The following is a 26,976-nucleotide window of genomic DNA, read 5'->3' as shown; positions in this document are numbered from 1 at the left end:
TTCTCCCATGACTCCTCTGTATCATCCAAATGGTCATATGCAAACTTAAGACGGGCCTTGACATGTGCTGGTTTAAGCAGGGGAACCTTTCGTGCCATGCATGATTTCACATCATGACGTCTTAGTGTATTACCTACAGTAACCTTGGAAACGGTGGTCCCAGCTCTTTTCAGGTCATTGACCAAGTCCTGTCGTGTAGTTCTGGGCTGATTCCTCACCTTTCTTAGAATCATTGAGACCCCACGAGGTGATATCTTGCATGGGGCTCCACTCCGATTGAGATTGACCGTCATGTTTAGCTTCTTCCATTTTCTAATGATAGCTCCAACAGTGGACCTTTTTTCACCAAGCTGCTTGGTAATTGCTCCGTAGCCCTTTCCAGCCTTGTGGAGGTGTACAATTTTGTCTCTGGTGTCTTTGGACAGCTCTTTGGTCTTCGACAGGTGTCTTTATGCAGCTAACGACCTCAAACAGGTGCATCTGATTCAGGATGATACATGGAGTGCAGGTGGACTTCTAATGGGCAGACTAACAGGTCTTTCAGGGTCAGAATTCTAGATGATACACAGGTGTTCAAATACTTATTTGCAGCTGTATCACACAAATAAATTGTTAAAAAATCATGCATTGTGATTTCTGGATTTTTCTTTTTAGTTTATCTCTCTCACAGTGGACATGCACCTACGATGAAAATTTCAGACCCCTCCATGATTTCTAAGTGGGAGAAATAGCAAAATAGCAGGGTGTTCAAATACTTATTTTCTTCACTGTATTTAGAGTAGTTGCTGAGAAACTGAGGTACACAGATTTAGAGTGGTTACCGATGAACTGATGACTAAGGTGCCAATTTAGAGTAGTTACTGAAAAACTAATGAGCAGTGGTTAGGGTTCGGTAGGTTGGTTCCTCAACTATTGTAATTTTCTGTTACCGTTTTATCAATAGGCCGTAGTCAACCACAACACAGCAATCAAAAAGTATAGCAAACTGCGATACGTTCTCAAAGTTCGACGTGAAAAGTCAACATCTTTATCAACTCCTCTTCCCGTGTCATCAAGCTGTCTCGACGGTGCCACAAGAAACACCACAGAACGCGCCTCTTTGGATTCCGCTCATCGCTCAGATTCCCGTCGCCACCCGCCGCTTCTCCATTCAGCGTCCGCTGAGTCAGGCGTGATCCTGCCTTATCACAGCTGATCTGCTCGGTGTCTCCGCTCGCTGCTTTTACCCGCAGACTGCCATGTTTAGACTTTAAAGGCGCAAGGCCTCTCACACGGCGCGTTACTCACTAGCGCTTTTCAAAATGTGACGCAGGGAGTTGAACTGGCCTTCGGTTGTACTCCCACAAGCTTGTCTTTAAATAGCGAGATGATTATGTACACTATAAGCACTTCCTGCACAAGCCGAGGTCTTTTATTTATTTTGAAATCAATACGTGTAGGTGAACTTATAGCTGCCTTGTGGCCAGGCGTCAGGAACGGCCAGCAGCTCCTCTATGAGGAAGTGCTTCTATTTTTATGGTCTCCTCCTTGTGCTGTATCAGCAAATTATACAGACAACTTGTTTTGGTTAGGAAGTTATGGGGAATTAAAAAAGAAACCCAACATTCCTCACGGATCCGTATTTCCGAGCTCTATCTGTGAGCTATCAGGTGACGGGAAAAGCAGAGAGAATAACAGGAAGCGACTGTGGTGTTGCATTCAATTTCTTGTTTGCTTCATTCAAGTCCATCTCAGTCAGGTGTTTTCTACACGTTAATACTGAATATGAATGACGATATTGCTCATTTTAGTATTGCTCCAATGCCAAGTACAGCGGAATATGTATATACCCGTTTTACAGCCGTTGCCATGACAACTAGAGTCACTAAGCATACAACACTATATATCGTGCTGTGTGACTCATTCACTTCTGCTTGTACTTGAAATGTACAGCGTGAATTGTCCGTGATGAATTATGAAATTGCCTTCATTTCCTGTTAAGAAAGTCTTCCTGTGGAGGAAAGGATTTTGAACAAAGCCAAAGTGTGTCCCTCATTAAAATAAAACACTTTTTATTACTGTATTTTGATATTGTTGAAAAATAAATACAGATAGCAATGACAATCATGTGAAAAAAGTCAAATTTCACAATTGACAACTAATATAAAAAACTAAAATACAAAAAAAAGTTTTAATATGAGAAAGAAAACAAAGAATAGACATTGGAACAAAGTTAGATTACGAGAATGAAAACAAAATATTTTGGGATCTGTCATGATATTATGAGTACAAAAGATTCACAAGACTGTAGTTTTGATTATTAGTATATTATTAGTAGTATATTAGACCTATTAGACCTATTATGCTCATTTTCGGCCCTTTGTATTGAGTTGTGGTTTCCTATAGAGCAGCTACACACAATAACCCGCACAGAAAGCTTTCAACATCTTCCAGAATCTGCACCCATTCCAGCTTTATGTCCTCGGATGTCCAAAACCATCTGTTTTAATGCATGCCCATATAAGGAAGTCATGGAGCCAGTCTCACAAAGCTCACTGTGATGTCACAAAGTATGAAAAAACTCGTTCAGAGTCATCCCTAAATTTTTGCATTTATATGTCAGAAAAGTGGAAATAGCATAATAAGTCCCCTTTAATATATCGGCAACTGAGTGGTTAGCGCGCAGGCCTCACAGCTAGGAAACCCGAGTTCAATTCCACCCCCTGTGTGGAGTTTGCATGTTCTCCCCGTGCATGCGTGGGTTTTCTCCGGGTACTCCGGTTTCCTCCCACATTCCAAAAAACATGCTAGGTTAATTAGCGACTCCAAATTGTCCATAGGTATGAATGTGAGTGTGAATGGTTGTTTGTCTATATGTGCCCTGTGATTGGCTGGCCACCAGTCCAGGGTGTACCCCGCCACTCGCCCGAAGACAGCTGGGATAGGCTCCAGCACCCCCCGCGACCGTCGTGAGGATAACATACATCTACACTACCACATCTGAAGCATAACTGGGTGCCGTTTGACGCCCCTGCACAACCTGAAGCTCTATTTTCGATGACTTTTTGTTTGTTGGACTCGGCACCAGTAACAACCTTCATTTGGGCCAAGTATCCAATCCCAGCTGTCTTCGGGCGAGACTGGTCGCCAGCCAATCACAGGGCACATATAGACAAACAACCATTCACACTCACATTCATACCTATGGACAATTTGGACCAATCCGATCCTCCGGCTGATATTTTTTTTGGGTCTAGCACTTGACTTTGCTTCTGTAACTCACCAGTTCCCACCCACCAGTCCAGGGTGTACCCTGCCTTTTTCCCAAAGACAACTGGGATAGGCTCCAGCACCCTTCACAACTCTTGTGAGGATAAGCGGTAAAATATGAATGAATGAATAATACATCTTCATCCCCTCAATAAATGATTGACGAATAACACGCATTTATTTGATTTATGTCTTTCTAAGTGATGAATGATCTATCTTTAAGGTTGCGTAATGCTTTTTGCTTCACATAAAAACACATACTGTGTAAAGCTTGTGTTAATTTTAATTAAAGCTGCATGCAGCCCACCACACCCCTTCCTGCTATCAGCTGGAATTTTAAAACCTATTACACTTGCAAGGTTCAGTAAGCAAAGGAGGGGGGGGGGGGGGGGTCAGGGGCGTGGAATGTGTGACATCACTCAACCAAAACAGAAGGGGGCTGTAAATAGCTCACCTCCACCACAAGTCAAACACGCCCGTACGCCCATGCTATGCTGTGAAATGTTGCACGGCATGGGATGCACACACTGCTTACACGACCTATCCCATCTATACAGTATCTAACAACAGTGAATACACCCATCACCGCCATTTTGAAAATGATCTTTTCAAAGAACAATACCATAGAAATTAAAATTGAATCTACTGTACAGAATAATTATTTCCTACTCTAAATAGTTTCTAACCTCCCTTTTGCTTGAGGATGCCCCCACAGCTGCTCAGTTGGATTCATATATTTCTGCCGCAAAGCATGCTGGGTACATTGTGGTACTCTTTCTCCCGACATTTTGCACATTTGCACACTTGATATCCAGTGTTTTATTGTTCATAGTTTAGATTGTTGTTGCAGCTGGACTACCCAGCATGCCTTGAGGGCATTTGTAAATAACAGTTTGAAGTTACGTGTTGTGTTTAGCGTTTAGTTGTTGATTTTCATGTGATGCGCAAACTTGTTGTGGATGTGTTGCACCGTGAGCAAGTCGCTTTGCGAGCAAGTCACATTGGGTTAAAATTTTTTTTAACCCAATGTGACCCACGAGTCAAAAAATTTGCCCGCTCCTCCTCTAAAGTATATCCAATTTTAATTTGTATAGTATTATTTCTAATATAGTAAAATCATCGCTGAAATGAAAGTCGTGTCAACACTTTTATGAGAAAGTATATTCCACTGTAAGTTATGAAAACATTCAAAACAGTAAATACAGCTTGGAAATCATAAAAAATATATGACACAACATGTTTAATGGGGTTTAATGGGTTATTCAACTATTTTAAGTTATGGCTACAAAGACGGTGTCAATAGAAAACAGGACAATAAAGTTGTTGTTAATTTTATTACACGTGTCTCCGTTATATATAAACATGTTGCGTTTACGGTCGCCAGTAAAAAGTAGTACCGCCCCTTTAAAAGCAATCCGCTCCTTGTTTCCAGTCCTCTCGTCCACCCGCAGCCGCACACAGTGGCTACTAGCCACCGGTACGGCTCATTCCGGTTAAAATAAAACGACTTTGTCGCGACTTAATAGTTGTTTTAAGTACTTTGGAGGACTTTGGTTGAGGAGAGTCGAGTTGTGAATGACTTCCCGGTGTTGTTGGGGGTGTAGCGGGAGTCGAGTGGCGGGAGGAGGGGGCTAAGCTAGTGGACTCGTACTGGACTATCAGAACCAGAGATCGACTCCCATTAGACAAGACGGCGGCTTGTTGACGGCAGACCGCGTTTAGACTCGAGTAAAGCCACACCGAAGACGAGGAGGAATAAGCGGGTTCTTTTATTCCTGGAGAAAGAAGAGTTCGGTGGAACGAAGAAAAAAGTTTGGATGCGGACCGCTAGCTGCTGCACTGTAAGCTGATATTTCACTTTTTTTCTTACTTTTTAACACTATCAACTATTCAAAATGGATAAATACGAGGATTTAGGACTGGAAGCGAGTAAGTTCATCGAGGATTTAAACATGTATGAAGCTTCCAGAGATGGTTTATTCAGGATGAGGAGGGATGCAGGAAATAACCCAGACTTTGAAGAAACCAGGAGAGTTTTTGCTTCCAAAATGACTAAAATACACATGCAGAAACACCAAGAGGAAATGGCAAAAAACAACCAGGCAATAAGAATGAATGGCGGTCTGAACAACACGTATTACACCAAAGACAGGCCTCCCATCAATAGCTACAGACAGCCTGGGGAAGCTGCTGCTAAGCCACCCATATTGTCCGGTCCTCTGCCTTTGCCTCCACAGCTTGATAGTCAGAAGAACCATGCAGCCGTTCAGTCTGAACCCCCAGTCAGCAGGGCATACGGCTACGGAAACAATTCTGATAACAAGGAGCGCTCAGACCCACATTTGTACCAGAACACCACCCCTGCAGCCGTCAGCCCAGGAAGCACTTTTCACAATCCGCCTCATCATGCTGCTCCTTGGGCCTCATCCAGAGAGAGTTCCCCATCTTTGTCCGAGGTCAGTGTTGCGTCTTCGCAACGGCGTCAGTCTGAATCTCCAACTATGACCCAAAACCAGGATGTCCCACTGTCGACTCACAGGAGTCCACCAGACCTCATTCCTTCACTGCCTCTCAGTGCCTTCACCGGAGGAGCCGATTTAACCTCCGTTCAGTCTTCTCATTATGCACCACCGCCCTCACAGACTTCGAGAACCTCTTCCACTCAGAATGGTATCGTGGTTGCATGTGAAAAACCCCAAACCAAAGTCCAGGTCACATCTGCGGCCATAAATCCCAGTACCGTCTCCAAAAGCTTCAGCCAGAGTCAAGATCCAAGCCACATTGCCAGCTTTGGAAAAGCTTTTGGCGCTGAAGCGTCTTCCTTCAAACCTGCAGAACAGGGCTCTTCGGCGGCTGAAGTCAAACTAGAGGCCCTCACTAAAAACCTGGAAAAAGACGGGAATACCCAACCAAAGGCGGACTATTTTGGTAAGTACCATATCTCAGAGGTCCCACTGCAGTGGAATATTGGAATTTAGACAGTCGATAAATGGTTGAATAATGATTTATCAATATTTATATTTATTAAATGTCAAGTATTTTTTTCTAAATTAAGCATTTTCAAGCATAAAAATGGCGACATGTACTAAAAATACCAATATAATCCTTGTAAACAATTCAAATACAAGCATTCACATTGTGAGTGTAGCGCTCTACATTGGCCACTAGGTGTCAGTAATTGTTGTGAGACAAGAACCAGAAATGACATCAAAACAGGTACAATAATAACAATTCTGATAAACAGAATAATCATTATCATAATAATAAAAGCGGCTACTGTGGCGGCTGTATCCCAGGAAGTTAAAACACAACTCTGAATCGCACTTCCTGTCCCGTCCTCCTAACGTAAAACATTTACTGCGACACGCAAGCACAAATTTCTTAATTGACTTATTTTGTCTGATTATTGTACAGGCTTTATAATTATCTGACAGTTTTCCTTTCTCCCACGCCAGTTTGGTCTCCTCAGCATATCGGTAATGATAATTATCGACCCGATATCAACATAAAAATCCGATATCGGTTGATATTGGTATCAGATGTTTCATGAAAACTGATATTTACAAAATGCTGTACACAACATATGTGATTATTGCACCATAGGAAATACGTCATGTTGCACATATCGGTATCGGCTGATATCTGTATCGGAAATTGATACAATTGATTATCAAGCTTATCATTCTGTGCACAACTTGTTCTTGTTCTCAGTTGTTTACTGTTCCATTATGAACTTTTCTTTTGCTGATAGAGGTTAGGTTGGTGAGGCTAAAAGACAGGAAGAGGAAAGATCTTCTGAGGTCTCCATTGTTAATAACTAAACACTTTGTTTTTCACGTTTTCTGTCAAAAGAACTTATCTCCACCATAGCACTTGCCACCTCGCTGTGGTACATGCTGTTGTCTGTGTATTGTTTGAGAATTGTCACTTCCATGTGACAGTGGGAATGCAATCACAAGCCTTTTTCTCAAACAAAACTTTGTCTTTTGTTGTCTCAGAGAAAAAAAAAAGATGAAAAATATATTCTTGCTAGTAGGGATATACTGTAGGACAATCCAATACCAGTATACTTTTGCTATTGAATCAATGTTCATGTCCTCAGCTTGTTGTCCGCAAATGTAGCCAAATGACCAACAATGCGAGCGTTTGTGTCTCCACACATGCACTGCAGGTATCCTACACACGTCGCACACATGTATGTGTATACATATATATGTGCCCTGTGATTGGCTGGCCACCAGTCCAGGGTCCGGAGAGTACCCCGCCTCTCGCCCACAGACAGCTGGGATAGGTTTCAGCACATTTGCTACCCTAGTAAGGATAAGCGGCATAGAAAATTGATGTATGAAGATGTGATAATTGACGTGACAAAGCAGGGAAGGTGGTGGTTGATCTAGCTTAAATGTTTACCTTATCTTGAATTTAATTTATTTATCCCGTTTATTCATCATTTATAATTGTAAAACATGTTTTGCGTTAACATTTTTGAGTGTCTGCTTTTGTTTTTTTTGACAAATGTCGTCATTGGACCATATGAAAGGGAAAAAAAAACAGAATTAGGTCACTTGAACCATGTAATGTTAATCCAGATTTGTTGAATTCATCGCCGCCATGATGTCACTCATTTAAGTAGCCGAGCTGGCTTTTGCTGAAATGCGGCTTACTTTTATTTCAGCCAATATGAGTCGCGTTAAGCAATCAATATTCAATATTAAAGTGATTTATTGTGCTTACATATCGTCTTGTGACAAATATGCTGACAAGACTCGTGGCAACGTTGTCCGTCATCCAGCTAGTCGGAGAGATGTTTTGCAGATGTTCTTGATTCAAAGTCGGCTTTTTGTTCATATGTTCTCCAGCTGTTTGTAACAAAGGCCATTGATGAAAATAAATTGAAACAAGGAAGGGGCGTGAGATGCTTAAGCCGCTTGAATTTATACTCCTACCCATGCATACCGTTGCTTCCTCAGTTGCAGGAATTTCCTGATGGAATGTAATGTTTAGACCCCCCCCCCCACCCCACCCCTTAAGTGTGTACACTGGTAAGATATTCTGGCGTACGTCACTGTCACAACATGGCTCATAAATAGCTGAGTTGTGTGAATATTAAAAAAAGTGTGGGAGGACCATGCGTAGTCCTGATCTTCCCACAAGACAATGGCTCATGCTGTGAGTCACGCACTCGTGCATCATCAAGTTGTGTAGGTCGATCATTTTTTTTGGGACTACTTCCTGCTGCGCGTGGTGCAAAAAGACGTATGTTGGATGTCATGAAGTATTAGAGTAATAATAAAGGCCACAATTTCCACATAAATATAATGGTCTGCTTATGTAAGGGTTGACTAGAATAGAATTGTACTTGTTATAATGTCATGTACTGTGATTGACCAGTACAAGGTGTACCCTTTAGGATCCCCCTGTGTCCCTAGTGAGGATAAGCAGCATAGGAAATGGGTGGATTGATGGATAATGCCATATATTTATGGCACTTATGTAGTTATCGGCATCCCACCCGCACTCAAGTGGACGCAGTGGAAACACTAACCTAATCAGGGTATTGTGTACTGTAGCGTTACTCAGTGATTTATTGAGGTATGGTGACCTTTTAACATTATGGAAAATTGGTTGTTATATGGCGGCACGGCGGACGAGTGTTAGCGCGCAGACCTCACAGCTAGGAGACCAGGGTTCAATTCCACCCTCGGCCAGTGGTGGAATGAGGTCTGCGCACTAACCACACAACCTGATATATTAGACATATTAGAACATAATTATTCATTGATTTTTATAATTTAAAAAAATTACCCTGAATGTAAGGCAACCCTCATTTTGGGGGGAAATTTATTAATTTTAATATTTAATTTTTTTATTTGTGATTTTTTTTTTAAGTTGTCCTTTATAACAGTAAACAATGAGGGGGAAATAATAATAATAATTTAATAAGAATTTTTTATATTAAGACAAAAAGTCATAATTCCTCAATATTAAAAAAATTATAGGTATAAAAAAGGTTGTAATATTACAATAAATAAAATTATTTTTTGAAGTGAAAATATTATGAAATAATATATTAACAAAAAAAAAAACAATTGCACGGTAGGCGAGTGGTTAGCACACAGGCCTCACAGCTAGGAGACCTGGGTTCCATTCCACCCTGTGTGGAGTTTGCATGTTCTCCCCTTGCATGCGTGTGTTTTCTCCGGGTACTCCGGTTTCCTCCCACATTCCAAAAAAACATGCTAGGTTAATTAGCGACTCCATATTGTTCATAGGTATGAATGTGAGTGTGAATGGTTGTTTGTCTATATGTGCCCTGTGATTGGCTGGTGACCAGTCTCGTCCTTGTGCGACCCTCGTGAGGAAAAAGCGGTAGAAAATGAATGAATGGTTGTTATTCATACTCTTCAGAGTGTCATCCAGTGTTATTGTGTTGCCTTGTTATGGTGTTTCCTGGTGTGCTTAAAAAAAACACACTAAATAGACTTTGAAGTATTTCTCCCTGACTCATCTGCTAATCCGTACCCTGACATAACTGCTGCAGCTGGAAATCCTGGGAAAATGAGCCCAGTGCCAAAACGGCTGCACCAAATGAGCAAAGAGGAATGTCTGTAGAATGTGCAAAAACACATCGTAGAAATGAGGGTTCCAGATATTAAGGAAAAAGGGCGTTTAAGAGCTGCCTGCGGTGCGACTGAATGGACTTACAAGACATATGCAGACATATTGGTGGCTGTTTCTTTGTCCTTGGCCGCAAGTGTCTGAGACAGAAGAGATTTATAGACTAGTCTAACCAAGAGGAAATAAGTACCCGGATCATCCTTCTGCTCTTTTTCCACACATGTACACACTGATTTAGTTGACTGTTTTGTTGGGTTAAGATAAAGGATTGATTTATTCCATCCTGATGTTGAGGGGGGAATCTTCCCAGCGATTCTTGGCCTTTGTTGTGGTAAGTTTTGGAGGGGCTGACTTTTCAAATACTAATATGACTTCCTGCCATTGCTTGCTGCTATGACTGAATATATTTGAGACCAGTCAGGTTTTATTTGGGTGCTGTGTGCACACAAGATCAGAAAAACATGCCGGTGGTTGGCGGTAAACCTCACATTCTAAAATCACAAATACTACCATCCTACAATATCTTACTTATTGTGTGGAAATATGGGGTAATAACTATAAAAGCAATCTTCACTCGCTAAATGTACTGCAAAAAAGGTCAGTAAGGATAATTCATAATGGCGCCTACATAGAACATACTAACTTATTTCTAAAATCACAAATACTTGAGCTTTTTTTCCACACATTGAAGCAAAAAAAAATTCATATTACAAATATACAACATAAGGTGGCCAGAAATATTTCAATATTGAACAAAGCAAAATTTGTTCTCAATCGGAAATCACTCCACACTCTTTATTGCTCTCTGGTTCTACCATATCTTACTTATTGTGTGGAAATATGGGCTAATAACTATAAAAGCAATCTTCACTCGCTAAATGTACTGCAAAAAAAAGGTCAGTAAGGATAATTCATAATGGCGCCTACATAGAACATACTAACTTCTTATTTCTAAAATCACAAATACTTCAACTTGCTGATATAGTTCATCTTCAAACGGCTAAAATAATGCATAAGGCTAAAAATAACCAATTAGCTAAAAATGTCATCCAATACTTCTCTACAAGAGAGGAGAAATATGATCTCAGGGAAGAACTACATTTGAAACACTTCTATGCTCATGTACTCATGTAAAAAGGAACAAAGTACCCCACCATAACATGTTTTATCAAAGCTGCAACAAATTGTCTTTCTTTGCCTTTTACACAGAACACATTGGATTTTGCATATTTGCGGATTTTTGGTCAAAATATTTGTGATTTTTCTATGAAAGTTAGATGTTTTTCTCCGCACAAACGGCATCTCATTCACTGTCTTAAGTCATTAAAGCTTGAGAACCTTTCAATAATGTAGTCAGGACGCTGTGTAATGTTTTCATGTAAACAAAATATCTTACATAATAGCAACATTCCTCTGCTCCCCCAATAATAACCTCTGTTATCTCTAAATCTTCTTCCAAGCCGATGGGGCCCCCCCCTGATGATGAGTTGTGTCTTGTGTTAAATTATATAAAGCCCTATTGTGAATTGTGTTATGTCAGGTCTGAAGAAGTGTATTAATGGAAGAGTGTGTTTTCTGGTGAAAGCAGGCGGCGTCGTGTGTGTGTTGCATATGAGGTGGAAACAGAAGTTTCTTTGTGTTCGTCAGATGAGGACAAGAGCCAGCCGGGCCTGCCTCAGTTGCCGAGTCACCAGGGAGTTTTTCCTATATATAAAAAAAAAAAAACCACACACACACATTTGCGTCACAAATGTACAGATGCACAGAATACAAGAGACACATGAGTACTTGCTTTCTTGCCGTTGTTACTGTTTAAACTCGTGGTTGCGTTGTCCATTTACAGTGCATGTGATTTGGAGGCCTTTAAGGGTCGCAGATGATGGTGGCTGACGTTTGGTCGCCTACTACATACTTAAGACCAAGAGAGGTTGACTGATGAAAGAATTCACGTAATATGGTGAGGCAGAACTGGAATGACGCATTACTTGCTTTTTGCACACTATAAACCTTGCAATCCAAACTTTGAAGCTAAACTTAAACCCTTTTTTTTTTGGTAATGGTAATGGTTTTATTTTATTTGAACATGCATCAGATTACAATTGAATGCATCACATAATCAGTTCACAGTTCCACATATCCAAAAGGAGTAGGAAGAAGCAAAGCTTATTAAATCCTACCCCTCCATCTGGTACTTTTACAATCAGTAACTGTTACATTTGTTCACTTCCTGCTTTCCATAATACAGTTTAAGGTTGTTTTTTTTTAATAATGCATCAACTGCTTGTATTGTTTCTTGAATTGGCTCATCGTTGTGCATTGTTTGAGGGTCTTACTCAATCCATTCCATAGTTTGATTCCACATACTGAAATGCTATGGCTTTTTAACGTAGTCCTAGCATAGAAGTGTTTCAAATGTAGTTCTTCCCTGAGATCATATTTCTCCTCTCTTGTAGAGAAGTATTGGATGACATTTTTAGCTAATTGGTTATTTTTAGCCTTATGCATTATTTTAGCTGTTTGAAGATGAACTATATCAGCAAGTTGAAGTATTTGTGATTTTAGAAATAAGGAGTATGTTGTATGTTCTCTGTAGGCGGCATTATGAATTATCCTTACTGACCTTTTTTGCAGTACATTTAGCGAGTGAAAATTGCTTTTATAGTTATTAAGATATGGTAGAACCAGAGAGCAATAAAGAGTGTGGAGTGATTTCTGATTGAGAACAAATTTTGGTTTGTTCAATATTGAAATATTTCTGGCCACCTTATGTTGTATATTTGTAATATGAGGTTTTGTGTGGGAAAAAAAGGTCATGCATGCAAAGTTAGCAAAACATATATTTTGTCATTGTAGAGTCTTCTGGTCCCATGAGCTGTTGATCCACAGACAAAAGCGGGTTTATGTAATGTTTGGCGTGCATGCATATCATTTGCCTTTTTTAATACAGAACATTCAGTCTTGTTTTTTCATACTTGTCATTTGCTTTGCATATCTAATGCAAGCGTATCGCCCCCAAGCCCCCCCACTCTCAGCCACGGGCAGCTTGTACTGCTGACAGACGGCGCCCTTTGATTTTTATCAGTCTTTCATTAACCGACTTCTCAGCCTCCAAGCCAAATCAAATAAGCAAATAGGGATACAGTTCTTCCCTTGCAATGACTCAGCTTGCTGAGTAGCTTCCTGACTTATATTACATTTTTTTGTCACCTTTGTCTTCATTGTGTCTGCCTGGTTTAATCCGGATCATGGCCTCCACGCTTCTTTTTGCCTTTATCTGGCTGTTTCAAATGAACAGAATGTGTAGGCTTAACATGAAAACATCCCTGAACACTTCAAGCTTGTTATTGGAGTTATTATCTGTTCTCATCTCATTCACATATCTCTTTTTTTGTTAGGGGTTTGTGTAAAGTGCAGCAAAGCAGTGTATGGAGCCAACCAAGCCTGCCAGGCAATGGGGAGCCTCTACCATGACAACTGCTTCACCTGCAGTGCCTGCTGTAAGTACACGTTTCTTCAACTTCGCTCCCATTCAACCACTTTCTCTGCAGGTTATGTAAAGCTAATGATGACCAAAAGCCTTTTAAAATAAAGTGACGTATTTGCATTTTCACAACTGTGAATGAAAACGACCATCGTCTATTGGTGGTGTTTGGTTTCTGGGTGTGCCATTCACTCCCACAGAGACACGCTTAAACAGTCAGTGGAAGTGGGACTCATTTTACAATGTTGCTTATTATGAACTCATTCAATCCCAGCTATTTTTCAAACACAGTTTCCGTTTTGATACCGGCCATTTTTGATGATTTTGACTGATTTTTCAAGGCACACAGAATATTTTGTTCTTGGGCTATAGAGACATGGTATACACCAGGGGTGGGCAAATATTTTTACTTGTTGGCCGCATTGAGTTAACTAAATTGTCCAGAGGGCCAGAACATATATTTAACACACACACACACACAATTTTATGCTTATATGGTTATGGTTATGGTTTTATTTAATTTGAACATGCATCAGATTACAATTGAATGCATCACATAATCAGTTCACAGTTCCACATGTCCAAAAAGGAGTAGGAAGAAGCAAAGCTTATTAAATCCTACCCCTCCATCTGGTACTTTTACAATCAGTAACTGTTACATTTGTTCACTTCCTGCTTTCCTAATAAAATTAAAATTTCCTTGAATTATCTGTCTAATTTTATTATACTATCAGCTGTATGTTCACATGTCCCTTTTTTCAGGAGCACTTTAAACATCAGACTATGTAATTTAATTTTACAGTTTTTTTTTTGTTTTTTTTAAACTAAATAAGACATCCGACTTGCAAGTCATGTTGCCAGTTTGTATGTTAAAAGTTGAAATATTTAGAAAGCAACTGGCTGGCCGCATGTGGCCCCTGGACCATAGTTTGCCCACCCCTGATACACACTAAAAGAAAGATTAGACTCTCATCTTTTGTGAGGAGAAAAGGTTTGTTTCTCCATTTTTTTGTTCTTTAGTAATCAGGAGTAGAACATAGGTAAGTTTTCATTTCATTCACACCTCATTTTCAACAAAAAAAAATTGGGGGAAAAGATACATTTCAAGCAGAACTTTCACTTTGACACAAATTTAGTCATATATATATATTTAGCCAAAATGTCTAAACAAGGATCCTCTCACATCAGCAAAACCTGCTCTTATTTATTGTGGAGTTGCATCATCACTTCTTAGTACCACAAAGAGAAAAGTTGCAAACTGAAGAAGGACAACTTTCCTTTGTTTTGTTTTTTTAATTAACCTTTTAACCTCCAAAATTTCAGCCAACTGATGGTAGCATGTAAAATAAAAGGAAAGTGTAAACATGTAAAGGGAAGTGAGAAATGGCTGTACACATTATCTGTGTACTGCATAATAGCATTCACCCAAAAATGAGTATGTACTCTATATGTTTTTATTAGCACAGCCATAAAAGTAGTAAAAAAAAGTATTGATTTGACCTTGGAAAGTGAGCAGCAATCCTGTTTTCTACTCTCCATTACACCTGGTAGTAATAAATTCAGTGATAGAAACGTCCCTGCATAAGACCACATCATTTCATGTGATTGACTCACTCAAAAATCGGAGTGACTGCAAGATATAAACCTGCATGGCGCTGCCGGGATCCAATTTTAGAAAGTACATTACTGAAACGTTACTGCCCTCACTTGCTGCTGTGAGTGGATGAAACCTCAAACACATTATTGCAGACCGTATGACTTTGTGGCGTATGACTTGGTTTTTATCTAGTGAGTCACCAAAGTCCGACCATACAAGAGTACTTTGGCAGCTCGATATCTGTGGACAGATTTGTCACAGCATATACACTTTTGGCTAAACCTCACTCGGTGTACTAATGGCCACTCGTCATTGTGGTTGGGGTAATTCTACTGTAACGCCGCCACAGTGGAAGTAAACAGATCTCCTAAAAAAAAAACAAAAAAATTACAGTCGTCCAACACATTTTTTTACATGCTAATTGATTTTCTAATTTTTTTTCTCTAGGAAATAAGTGAATACATTGGTTCTCGGGTGTCACTCATAAAAGTTTTATCAATGTAGCAAGGCCCTTTCCACTGTTGCAAAAGTTTCATATCAGGTTCTATGGTTATCATTACATATTTACCCTTTGCCATCACAATCACAATAATACAAAAAACAATGACCGTTTAATCTCCCTTTTAGGGCCTTTATTTGGAATAAAAAGCCATAGCATTTCAGTATGTGGAATTAAACTATGGAATGGATTGAGTAAGACCCTCAAACAATGCACAACGATGAGCCAATTCAAGAAACAATACAAGCAGTTGATGTTTGCTAAATACAAGGATGAAGAGTCTTGAACCAGTCATGATGTGCTATATATATCACTATATTGACACTTACTATGGTACACATTATGTCATTGGATGGTCATATCACCTTGTACTTTGGTACGGGACAAAAAATTAAAAATTCCCCCCAAAAAACCTTAAACTGTATTATAGAAAGCAGGAAGTGAACAAATGTAACAGTTTCTAATTGTAAAAGTACCAGATGGAGGGGTAGGATTTAATACTCCTTTTGGACATGTGGAACTGTGAACTGATTATGTGATGCATTCAATTGTAATCTGATGCATGTTCAAATGAAATAAAACCATTACCAAAAAAAAACACACATTATTTATTTTATAATGAAAAGTGCATTTTAGGTTGAAACTGTTGTTGCTACTTAACCATAGGCCAGTCTTTTCTGACCAATGAAATTGCTGCCTCTATTATCAGATGGTGGGTATGTGAAGTATTTGTGGCAGGGAGATGACCCCACCCCCTACTCCGGGCCTCAATTCTGCAGTGCCCTTGACCTTGTGGCTACAACCCCATGAGCATGATTAACATCTACTCATTTAACCTGGCCTCTTTGTGTGTGCGTGTGTGTGTTGCTGTTTGCCTTAGAGATGAAAAAGCAAGCTGGGCGCTGTGGGGTGCTCATAGTGACGCTGATGGCTAAAGTGGTGTTGAGAGGAGTTTACAAACCGCATACTTCTCATAGCTTGCTCCATGTGAAAGTACAAGGACTGTGCCTGCCATGAGGTACCCCTAAGGAAAGGCATCTTTGCTTGAGTAGGAATGCAAGCATGGAGGAGAGGGGGGGGGGGCGCCCTCGGGAGGCTGGGATGGAGGAGAATACTAGATGCTGTTATTTCAGCTGGGCACAACAGGAGTACAGAGTGGAACAGGGCGACCATTCAATGGGAGCATGCCACCTACCTACCAACACTCACAGTGGTATGCAGTACATATTTATGTACTCTATTCATGTTAAATGCACTAACAGTAAACAAACGACTGCACGCAGTACCATTTGTCACACATAACTTCTTATCTTCCAAAATCTCAACATCAAGACAACTTTCACGCTCGCTGGTTTGTAACAAGTCATGTTGATTAGCGTCAGGACTGCACTTCGCTCAAGGTGACTGAAAGGCACACAAACAACGTATTCAGGAGGAATGGGAAATAACACCAAAAAAGTTTACCCTGACCCCTGTTTTGCAGGCAAACATGTCGCTAGCTCTGCAAATAGACAACTAGCATAAAGTAGTGTGAGTAACATCTCTTGGAATGTCATATCCTCACTAGGAAACGTAGGGTAGAGTCACTATTGGGCGGGGGGAATCTCTGAGAAGGGGGGGGTCACTAAATTGCTTTCATTTCTGAATAGGATTACATAGAAGGTTTTAATGAGAAAAAGTCCTTGTGTTTTGTTCTGTCAGTTATGTCATTTCCATTTTTATTAAGATGTAGTTCGACATAGCCCTTTTCAAGTCCTAATGTCTGACTTTAATAAAGGTGTTATCTTTCCCAACAGAGTCTTCAGCTTGTACCCACTGGGATAAAAAATGTAGACGTAGAAGACGGAGTAATAAAACACTAGCCATTATTGTCAAGAATTGGCGTGAACCCGTCTGGAAAATACAAATGATACGAAAATTGTAAAAAAGATAACAAAAGTTAGGTGATGAAAAAACATTGTAGCAAAAAGCTGAAAAACAGGCATGAAGAACACTGCCGAAAAAACATCAACCAGGAAGTAACTAGTAGCTGATAAAACAAAACAAAAACCACAGCTCACTAAATTATTAATTATATGTAATTATGTACGTACAAGAACAAGACTAAAAGCCAGAAAGCAGCGATGCAGATAAGTCATACCGGTAGCCGAGCAGAACGACGGCGTGCAGCATGGGCTAGCTTGAGGGACAATCTGGCAATAACCAAGTCTGGCTACCACGCTAACAAAGCTATGAGGCTAACTGGCAGCAGGTACCTTAAATGTTGCCCTCATTTAAGTGGAAAAGGAAACATAGCTATGATTGATCACATGGTCATATATTTACAATTGTATCCCAAAACAGAACCAATGTTGTAATAACGCAGTATTAATACTGCTGAGTTCATTGTCAACAACAGCGCGGCAAGTGTCATATATACACACACCAAAGGCTGAGTACCCTCCAACATTTTGAAGCGCATGCAGAGTTAAAACTGCTGAATGCAGCTATTCAATGGGTTGCCTACAGCCACAGCTCTTAATGGCAACATGTTTTGACTAACACTGAGAAACTCTAGTTCTTTGCTGGCGGCAAATGATGACGTACCTTGAAATCACGACAAGTATCACGACAGCCCTCTGTCCCCCCATCCGGGTGTTATGAATGTTGGCAGCTCGAGTGGTTAGCACACAGGCCACACAGCTAGGAGACCGGAGTTCGATTCCCCCCTTGGGCGTCTCTGTGTGGAACCTAGAACCTAGCAAAAGCTAAATTGACCGGTGACATTTCTGTCAACACAACAAGGCGTGTTGGAAAACCTGACACTTCTGACCCACTGTTATGGCATTTACTATGAACTAAAGTGTTGTCCCGTTTCTGGTACTACAGCCTGGGGTGACGTCCCCATTAGGTGTCAGTGAAACCCGGAATAAAAGGAACTATAAATGGGGCTAGTGTTACGGTCTTTCTTAGGTAGACAAAGACCAGTCAATTTGATAGCTCTCTAAACACAGGATGAACTGGAGCAAATGATGCTTATGAAGAACGACCCCTTTTCGCTAACATTAGCCCCTCCTCTTTCACCTCCCCACACAGAAAATGTAAAGAATGTTGCCTCTTCCTGTGGGACTCACGCAGGACTAGCCATGTGAAGGGGCAGTGTGTGCAGGCTTGGGAGTGTGTGAGTGGGTTTAAAAGTCAGACCCGACCCGAAGGAGCACTGAAGCAGACAGAAAGGAAGTACACTCAGCATGTGAAGAGATCACAGTAGAAGTACACTAGGTCGTTTAGGGTCTTGGCTCGTTGTTGCGGTGAATTCCAGAGGAGCAGTATTGTTTTCTTTTTGCACCTGTCCAGTAATTTGATTCGGTGATAATGTTCCCTTCATGCGAGACCCAGATGTGCTCCTAGTTTCCTGGGCCTGGGCTACAATATATTACCACCAGACACCATTTGATTCATCGACTTCAGGTTCAGCAGGATATGCTGAATATTGCAAGAAGGTCCATTACTTTTGAATGGTGCAATTAATCTCCAGGATTTTCAAGACCTTCAGTGCTGTTTGAGATCTTTTCATTCTTGTCTTGTCATTGAGTCAAACACCAACATGTCACTACTGTTTGCAGGTCGAAGACTGAGAGGGAAGGCCTTCTACTATGTGGGAGGGAAGGTTTTCTGCGAGGAGGACTTTCTGGTGAGTTCAGTTACCAACAAAACCTCGGTTTTCATACACTCTGTTTTTTTTGGGGGGGGGTTATTGTCACAAATGTCTCGGTTTTCATACATTCGGTTATTGTTCAGCCAAACAATGCACTTGACAAAGTAGTCCACCCACACCAGGAAGAACATGCAAACACTAAGGTCGGATCCTTTAATTATTATTTAATTTCATTTACACTGAACGATGAACAGGCGGCACGGTGGCCTAGTGGTTAGCGCGCAGACCTCACAGCTAGGAGACCAGGGTTCAATTCCGCCCTCTGCCATCTCTGTGTGGAGTTTGCATGTTCTCCCCGTGCATGCGTGGGTTTTCTCCGGGTACTCCGATTTCCTCCCACATTCCAAAAACATGCTAGGCTAATTGCCGACTTCAAATGGTCCATAGGTATGAATGTGAGTGTGAATGGTTGTTTGTCTTTATGTGCCCTGTGATTGGCTGGCGACCAGTCCAGGGTGTACACCGCCTCTCGCTCGAAGACAGCTGGGATAGGCTCCAGCACCCCCTGCAACCCTTGGTAGAAAATGAATGAATGAATGAACGATGAACAACTCTGTTTCTGTCTCCTTTAGTTATTCTAATAAGAATAAGCATATTTCTGAGGGTTCTGTATGCTTTTTTTTTAAAATAATCCATGATTGTACCAAAGAAAGATTGTCCAATTCAAGAAAGAACTCATAGAAAAGTACGAAGGTAGAATCTGTTGTTGGAACCGATCAACTGGATTTACATGGATCTCTTTGGAAAGAAATTGCTTCGGTTTTTATACCTTTCGGTTTTGTAATGCATTAATCATGAAAACCAAGGTTTGACTAAATAGATGCTGTGTCTGTTATGCATATTGTATTTAATTAATAATGCCATTGACTTTAAATAATCCCATTAAAAATGTAAAAATGACCCCATGGCCTCTGATTCAGCGTCTTTGCCTTTTGAGAGGTTGGACAGAGGTCAGTAAGTTGAGAAGCTGCGTAACTTTATTAGGGTGGGGGGGGCGGGGGGTCTGGGTCCTCACATTAGTGCAGTGGATTACAGATTATTGTTATGCCAAATAGATGCCGTGGATCTGCACATGACACAAAGATATGCTGTGCTAGTTAATACCGAGAAACCTCCTCGCCCTGACTGGGAAAAAGTTGCCCCATGAATGCATTCCTCAGATGCCCGTCTTTTAGTGTCAGGAGTTATGAAACAACCACGTTGGACTTTTGGATCTTTGTCTTGGAAATGCTGATGGTCATTTTTTCTCTGCTAAAGTATTCAGGTTTCCAGCAGTCAGCGGACAAATGCAACGCATGCGGTCACCTGATCATGGACATGGTACGTGAATAAAGACTGCACATGGCCTTCTTTATATAGCAGGGGTGTCAAAACCTTGTCCAGTGGGGGCCACGGAGTGGAAAAATGAAAGGACACAAGAAAAAAAAGTTTCAGCTTTATAGGTGATATTTGGCTTTTTGCTCTTTTTTTCCCCATATTTGCTTTTAATTTTCCAAATATTTTTACTTCCGTATTAAATAATCTTTGTATGTTTTCTCCATGTAATATTATGTTTTTATGTCCATAATATTTTAATATTGCCAGAAAATAATTTTCTAAAAATTGCAACTTTATTTTGTTTTGTTTCGCAAAATAAATAAAAAAAAATCTATAAATATTTAAATATTATATGCTACTAAAATGTCATAATTTCCAACCGATATCACATGTATACTCTTGTAAAATTGTAAAAATATTTTGTTCTCTTCTTGGAATTTTTTCTTATAATTATGACTTTATTCCCATAATATTTAGGCTTTTTCATTAACAACATTAGCAACTGTTTCTGCAACATAATTTTCCATTTCATTTGTTTTTTTATAACATTACTACTTAAAAAATATATATAAATATAATTTTTTATATACTTTATTTATTTAATATAATTTATTTTTATAATTTTTATATATTTTTTTTTACTCAAAATATTTTGACAATATAAAATAATGATATCTTTAGAATGTGACACAGGCCAATACAGAAACAGCCACAGTCGCAATTGGCTCCTGAGCCACACTTTGGACACCCCTGTTATACAGTATATAATGCATTTTGGCAGATGCTAATATAATATAATATAATATAAAAAAATAATATCCTTCACTAATTTCCTGTGTCTAGATCCTGCAGGCCCTCGGGAGGTCGTACCATCCGGGCTGTTTCCGTTGTGTTATCTGTAACGAGAGTCTTGACGGCGTTCCATTTACTGTGGACACGGAAAATAAGATCTACTGTGTTAAAGATTACCACAGGTGAGTCTCACTCCTTCCACCCGCGGTTTGAGCTCCACTCCTGTCTTTGTGTCTTAATATCTAATGAAAGCTTAGAGTAGTCAGTGTACAACTTCTGTAGCAGTATAGATTTTCATTTTGTTGTCACCTTATCTGACATTCAGGAAGTAATGATTAAGGCATATACATTTAGAGTAGTTACCGAGGAGTGGTTAGGGTTAGGTAGGTTTCTTCCTCATTAACGACTGTTATGTAACCTTCTTGTTAAGTACTTTTGGTCGCATGAAAAGTGGATGGTTTCAAACAAAAGGTGCTATCCAATCCAGATGGAAATATCTGAAAATAACAACTGAAATGATGCTGTCTGGTCTCATCATCAAGATTATTAAATTAAACTAAATTAAACTAAACTAAATTAAACTAAACTAAATAAAATAAAACTAAACTAAATTAAATAAAATTAAATTAAATTAAATTAAATTAAATTAAATTAAATTAAATTAAATTAAATTAAATTAAATTAAATTAAATTAAATTAAATTAAATTAAATTAAATTAAATTAAATTAAATTAAATTAAATTAAATTAAATTAAATTAAATTAAATTAAATTAAATTAAATTAAATTAAATTAAATTAAACCAAACTAAACTTAATTTAGTTTAATTTAATTAAACTAAACTAAATTAAATACAATTAAACTAAACTAAACTAAATAAAATTAAACTAAATTAAACTAAACTAAATAAAATTAAACTAAATTAAACTAAATTAAACTAAATTAAACTAAACTATATTAGGAAAGCAGGAAGTGAACAAATGTAACATGTAACAAATGTAACAGTTACTGATTGTAAAAGTACCAGATGGAGGGGTAGGATTTAATAAGCTTTGCTTCTTCCTACTCCTTTTGGACATGTGGAACTGTGAACTGATTATGGGATGCATTCAATTGTAATCTGATGCATGTTCAAATGAAATAAAACCATTACCATTACCATATTTATCTTTCCACATCCAACCCAAATGTTTTTAGTGTAGAGCAAAAATAAAGGACTTGGCTTCAGTGTTCCAGTACTTCTAGAGGGCACTGCAGAGGATCAACAGCCATTCTGCATCTTCAGCTGTTGGCTCCGATTGGGACGCCATGGACAGCTCAGCAGAGTCTGAGATTGACCCCTGCTTAGCAGTTTGGCCTGTGTGTACTTTATGGAGTCTTTTCTCCGTGGCGTTTGTGGGGGAGCCAACAACATCTGCGGACCTGGCATCTGCTTAGTCAGATCAAAATCCTGAGGCTGAACTTTAAAAACCGGGAGAGACATCAAGCACAAGAATGATGGCCGTACATTTGGAATTGGTGGTGTGAGCATTTCTATCTATGTCAAGTCAATCTACAATAACGACTCTTCACCTCCTTTCTCCAGGGTCCTGGCGCCTAAATGTGCTGCATGCAACCAGCCCATCCTTCCATCCGAGGTAATCGTGTCTAATCATGATATGAAGACCTCCAGCTTTTTGATGCACCTGGGCTTAAAACCGTTCAGTGAACCGGTTCATTCAGTAAAAAGATCCGTTCATTTCGGTCATTTCAGTCAATTGGTTGTTAGCCTGTGTCCCCCTGTGCATCGACCCGTGGGCTACACACAACAACACGTGATGACGTACCTTGAAATCTGAAGTATCACGACAGCACTCTGGATCCAGGTGTTTTACCCCCCCCCCCCCCCCCCCCCCGCGCACTCCCAATATAAAATTATAGTAGGAATAACAAACAATATAAGGTTTTTAGGACTGCACGGTGGTCAAGTGGTTAGCACGCAGACCTCACTGCTACGACACCAGGGTTCAATTCCACCCTCGGCCATCTCTGTGTGGAGTTTGCATGTTCTCCGGTTTCCTCCCACATTCCAAAAACATGCTAGGTTAATTAGCGACTCCAAATTGTCCATAGGTATGAATGTGAGTGTGAATGGTTGTTTGTCTATATGTGCCCTGTGATTGGCTGGCCACCAGTCCAGGGTGTACCCCGCCTCTCACCCGAGGACAGCTGGGATAGGCTCCAGCACCCCCTCATCACGTGTTGTTGCGGAACGAACGTGAAGATGAGTAAATGTACTGACTCGAAAGTCCCGCCCCGCAAAAGGAACGGTGAACTCATTCATTCATTCATTTTCTACTGCTTTTCCCCATGAGGGTTGCAGGGGGTGCTGGAGCCTATCCCAGCTGTCTTCGGGCGAGAGGCAGGGTACACCCTGGACTGGTGGCCAGCCAATCACAGGGCACATATAGACATAACGGAACGATGAACTGAACCAATCAAAAAAAAACAGTTGACCTTGTTCATTCCGTTCACAAAAAAGAACCAGTTCTTTTGACCCGTTCGTTCATGACCGACACACCACTAGTGCCGGGGCCATGTTGGCGAAAGCAAATTTCCAAATTTAGCGCTGACTTTGCTGGAATGTTCCCTCTGACCCTTTTCAGTGAGACCTTTATGTAGAGGAGAGGTTATGTGTGTGTGTGTGTGTGTGTGTGTGTGTGTCGTTGAGTGGTTCTTTAGTGCGTTGTTGCTAGGGTTGTCACAATACACTCACCTCACGAGAAAACTACAATGACAAAATACTGTAAACAAAAACTAAATATGATAAAAGCTAAAATAACGAATGGCGGTCATAGCTAACAATTAATCAATTGTTTATGTTCAGGTCCAGTTATGTATAGACATGTAGAATAGAACTACAGTTCCCATCATGCATCAATTGTATTTTGATCGGACAAATCTTAAGTAAGTTTGATCACCCCAATTGTAAAAAAATGTATGAAACATTTACATCCCAGAAACTTAAGTGGAAAGCTCCGAGGTTTTTAAAGTGAGGGAGCGGATGCTCCAAGATTGACGCCGGTGGAGACAATCTTGCCAAAGGACACTACAGTAACATTCCTCCAATGTCTCAGCAGGGCTCTGATGAAACAGTTCGTGTTGTGTCCATGGACAAAGACTATCATGTGGAATGCTATCACTGCGAGGTGGGTAGCAACACGTCAACACGTCTCGGTTCCGCTGCCGGATTATCAGATAACATAAATACTTAGCGGCATGGAGCCAGGCCTCTGTAAATTGCTCCTGATTAGACATCATAATGATCCCCCCATCTTAATTACAGCCTTGACAATAATTGCATACCGCTGAGCTGAGCAGCATGCATGCAACGACTCATCATCACTCTCATTATTTTAATATTTTCAATTTATATCCTGTTCCTTTAAGTTCAATGCCTAGACCGTATCAATGGCTCCTGTCTATGTGTTGTTGTTTTTTTTTCCCAGGACTGCAGAATGGAGCTGAATGACGAGGAGGGTCACCGCTGCTACCCTCTTAACGGGCACCTTCTCTGCCATTCCTGCCACCTGAAGCACATCGAGCCGGGCAGCGCCCCCTCGAGGGCCAGCAGCACCGCTTATTAACAGTCAGTGTAAAATATAAGGTGAAGGGAGACACCTGGTGGACATTTCCGGGAACTGTCACATAATGGAGGTGCACAATTCTTGTTGTAGAGGATTGGGTGATTGAAAACTCCGGATGTTATTATGACATAAAGAAGCCATCACGTGATAATGGAGTAATAATTACTTTTCAGATATAATGTACACCCGCTTTAGCCTCAATTTCACTCTTCTCCATTCAGTTAATACAGAGTTGGCTCAAGTGTGTGTATTATTATTTATTACTCAAAATTCCCGCTTTTTTTGCGTCATAACTTGGAATCAAGCTTCCTAATGACTCCTCAGCTTAATAAACGATAAAAATAAAAAATAAAAAAATGAATGAAGATTGGTGCTGATAATGCTCAAACGTTTGGGCAATAAATGATACTCTGTTATTCTTAGTAATTGTATTAAAAATGTATGTTTTCTATCATGTAAACAATGCAGAGCTAGCTACAGTAGCTTAGTGTAGTCATTTCAATACTCTGATGAGCACTTAGTTTTTTTATGTTCTAAGCACCTATGAAGGTTGTTTTTTTTTCAAGAATGATATATTTTTAAAATGTATATGTTTTGGGCCTATATTAATTTCTATACTCTAGTTTTGTGTATTTAACTGTTGGGCAACAACCCACGGACGTTGACTGTTTGCAGTGGAACATGCACGTGTCATACCTTCAAACTTTAGTGTATCATTTCAGGACCTCATTCGATAGTTATCGTAGTTTATGATGAGAAGATAGAAACATGGATTCTATTGTTGAATAAATCTATTGAATAAAGTCTGTGCTCCTGGACAAATGTTGAAACTGAGTTTATTTCGACGTTTAAAATGTGCTTGCTAAATGTTAGCTTTTTTGTGTTAGCTTTTTAAGTGATCGAGACGGCCAATAGCACGTGACTTAACTCAGATTCTTATCCAATCAGCGAGCTACATTCCAACCGATATTCTTGTCCAATCACTTTTTTGCATTCTGACTAACATTCTGTCCAATCAGTGAGCTGAATGTTTTCCTGTCTATTTGACGTCATAAATACTATTTAATCAACCTATTTCAGTTTGGATTTTCCGTTATAATGCATTACAATATTTACTACATTGACTGTGGGCACAATTATATGAGTATTCACCTTCCAGGGCCAACGTAGGTCAACGCACGCGCATTACGCAGGCAACTAGCTAGCTAATGTCTAGCAGGATGTTCCTTTCTTGTATCTGACTCGCTGCAACATAATTTATATAAAAACTCTCCGTTTTTTATTACCACAACACACAAGAGAATGATTTGTAGTCGCTTACAAAATAACCCAGTAACATTAATTACTGCTTTATTTGGTATTTCTACATAAGTATGGTGTCGTTCATATTATCAATTTTAAATAAATACTGTACTGTATGAACTTTTCGTGACTGTGACGCAGGATAACCAGCAGGGGGCAGCGTATGCTTACTTTTTTGACAGGTTTATCAATTGGTAAGAAGAAAGTCTCGTTAAGTAACGAAAGTGAAACAGATTCTTGGTGGCAACTCATAACGCTTATACCGGATTCACGTTGTACAGAGGACAAAAAAAAGTTCGAGCCAGCCAGGAGTCGAACCTGGAATCTTCTGATCCGTAGTCAGACGCGTTATCCATTGCGCCACTGGCCCGATGAAAAGCTAGCGTAGTAACAGTACCTAATATTCTAACCCTATACCGTCTCATTTGACACCAAAATCAAGAAAAATGCCCCCAAAGCGTGTTTCTTTTCTAATAATTTAGCAAGTCCACAAACAAAAAGTAATTTTCCTCGTTGTTGTTACGTCACCAGAAACTTGTCCAATCACGTTTCGAACTGTGACCATGCTTGTTGAGCTGCATTCAATGCCTTCTTATCTAAAGTTGAATTCATTACAACGGTGTAGCACATTGAACAGTCACGGATGGTCTTCAAAATAAATTACACATTCTTAAGCGTAAATACATATTTTTGTTTGAGGGGTTGTTCTAGAAATATACTGTACTGTATATTCTATTGTATATGTTTTTTTCGAGAGAAAAAAAAGAAACGTGAAGGGAGCGCATCCGTTATGCTTTTA

At 39.8% G+C, this 26,976-nt stretch overlaps 1 protein-coding gene and 1 non-coding gene across 3 annotated transcripts; one reads left to right on the top strand and one right to left on the bottom strand.

Annotated features, from left to right (window-relative positions):
• The first annotated feature begins 4,661 nt into the window (after positions 1 to 4,661).
• limd1a (LIM domains containing 1a) lies at positions 4,662 to 25,941 on the top strand. 2 transcript variants are annotated; one of them, XM_078798089.1, is made up of 8 exons: positions 4,662 to 6,177; positions 13,263 to 13,364; positions 19,050 to 19,117; positions 20,399 to 20,461; positions 21,302 to 21,432; positions 22,835 to 22,886; positions 24,366 to 24,437; positions 24,738 to 25,941. In XM_078798089.1, exons 1-8 carry the CDS (start codon positions 5,145 to 5,147, stop codon positions 24,873 to 24,875), a joined length of 1,659 nt encoding a protein of 552 aa, XP_078654215.1. In that variant the 5' UTR covers positions 4,662 to 5,144; the 3' UTR covers positions 24,876 to 25,941. The 2 variants fall into 2 exon arrangements, with proteins under 2 accessions (XP_078654215.1, XP_057940534.2); XM_058084551.2 differs by having other exon boundaries at positions 4,663 to 6,177; positions 24,369 to 24,437.
• Positions 25,942 to 26,474: 533 nt separating this feature from the next.
• trnar-acg (transfer RNA arginine (anticodon ACG)) lies at positions 26,475 to 26,547 on the bottom strand. The gene has a single exon. It is a non-coding gene; the product is annotated as a tRNA-Arg (tRNA).
• Positions 26,548 to 26,976: the final 429 nt, after the last annotated feature.

The sequence above is a fragment of the Doryrhamphus excisus genome, linkage group LG17 (assembly GCF_037039965.1).
Source record: "Doryrhamphus excisus strain RoL-2023G ecotype Guam linkage group LG17, RoL_Dexc_Guam_v1.1, whole genome shotgun sequence".
In the NCBI taxonomy this organism is placed as follows: domain Eukaryota; kingdom Metazoa; phylum Chordata; class Actinopteri; order Syngnathiformes; family Syngnathidae; genus Doryrhamphus; species Doryrhamphus excisus.
Note: the sequence above shows the minus strand (reverse complement) of the source record. Positions and strands in the feature narration are given on the sequence as shown.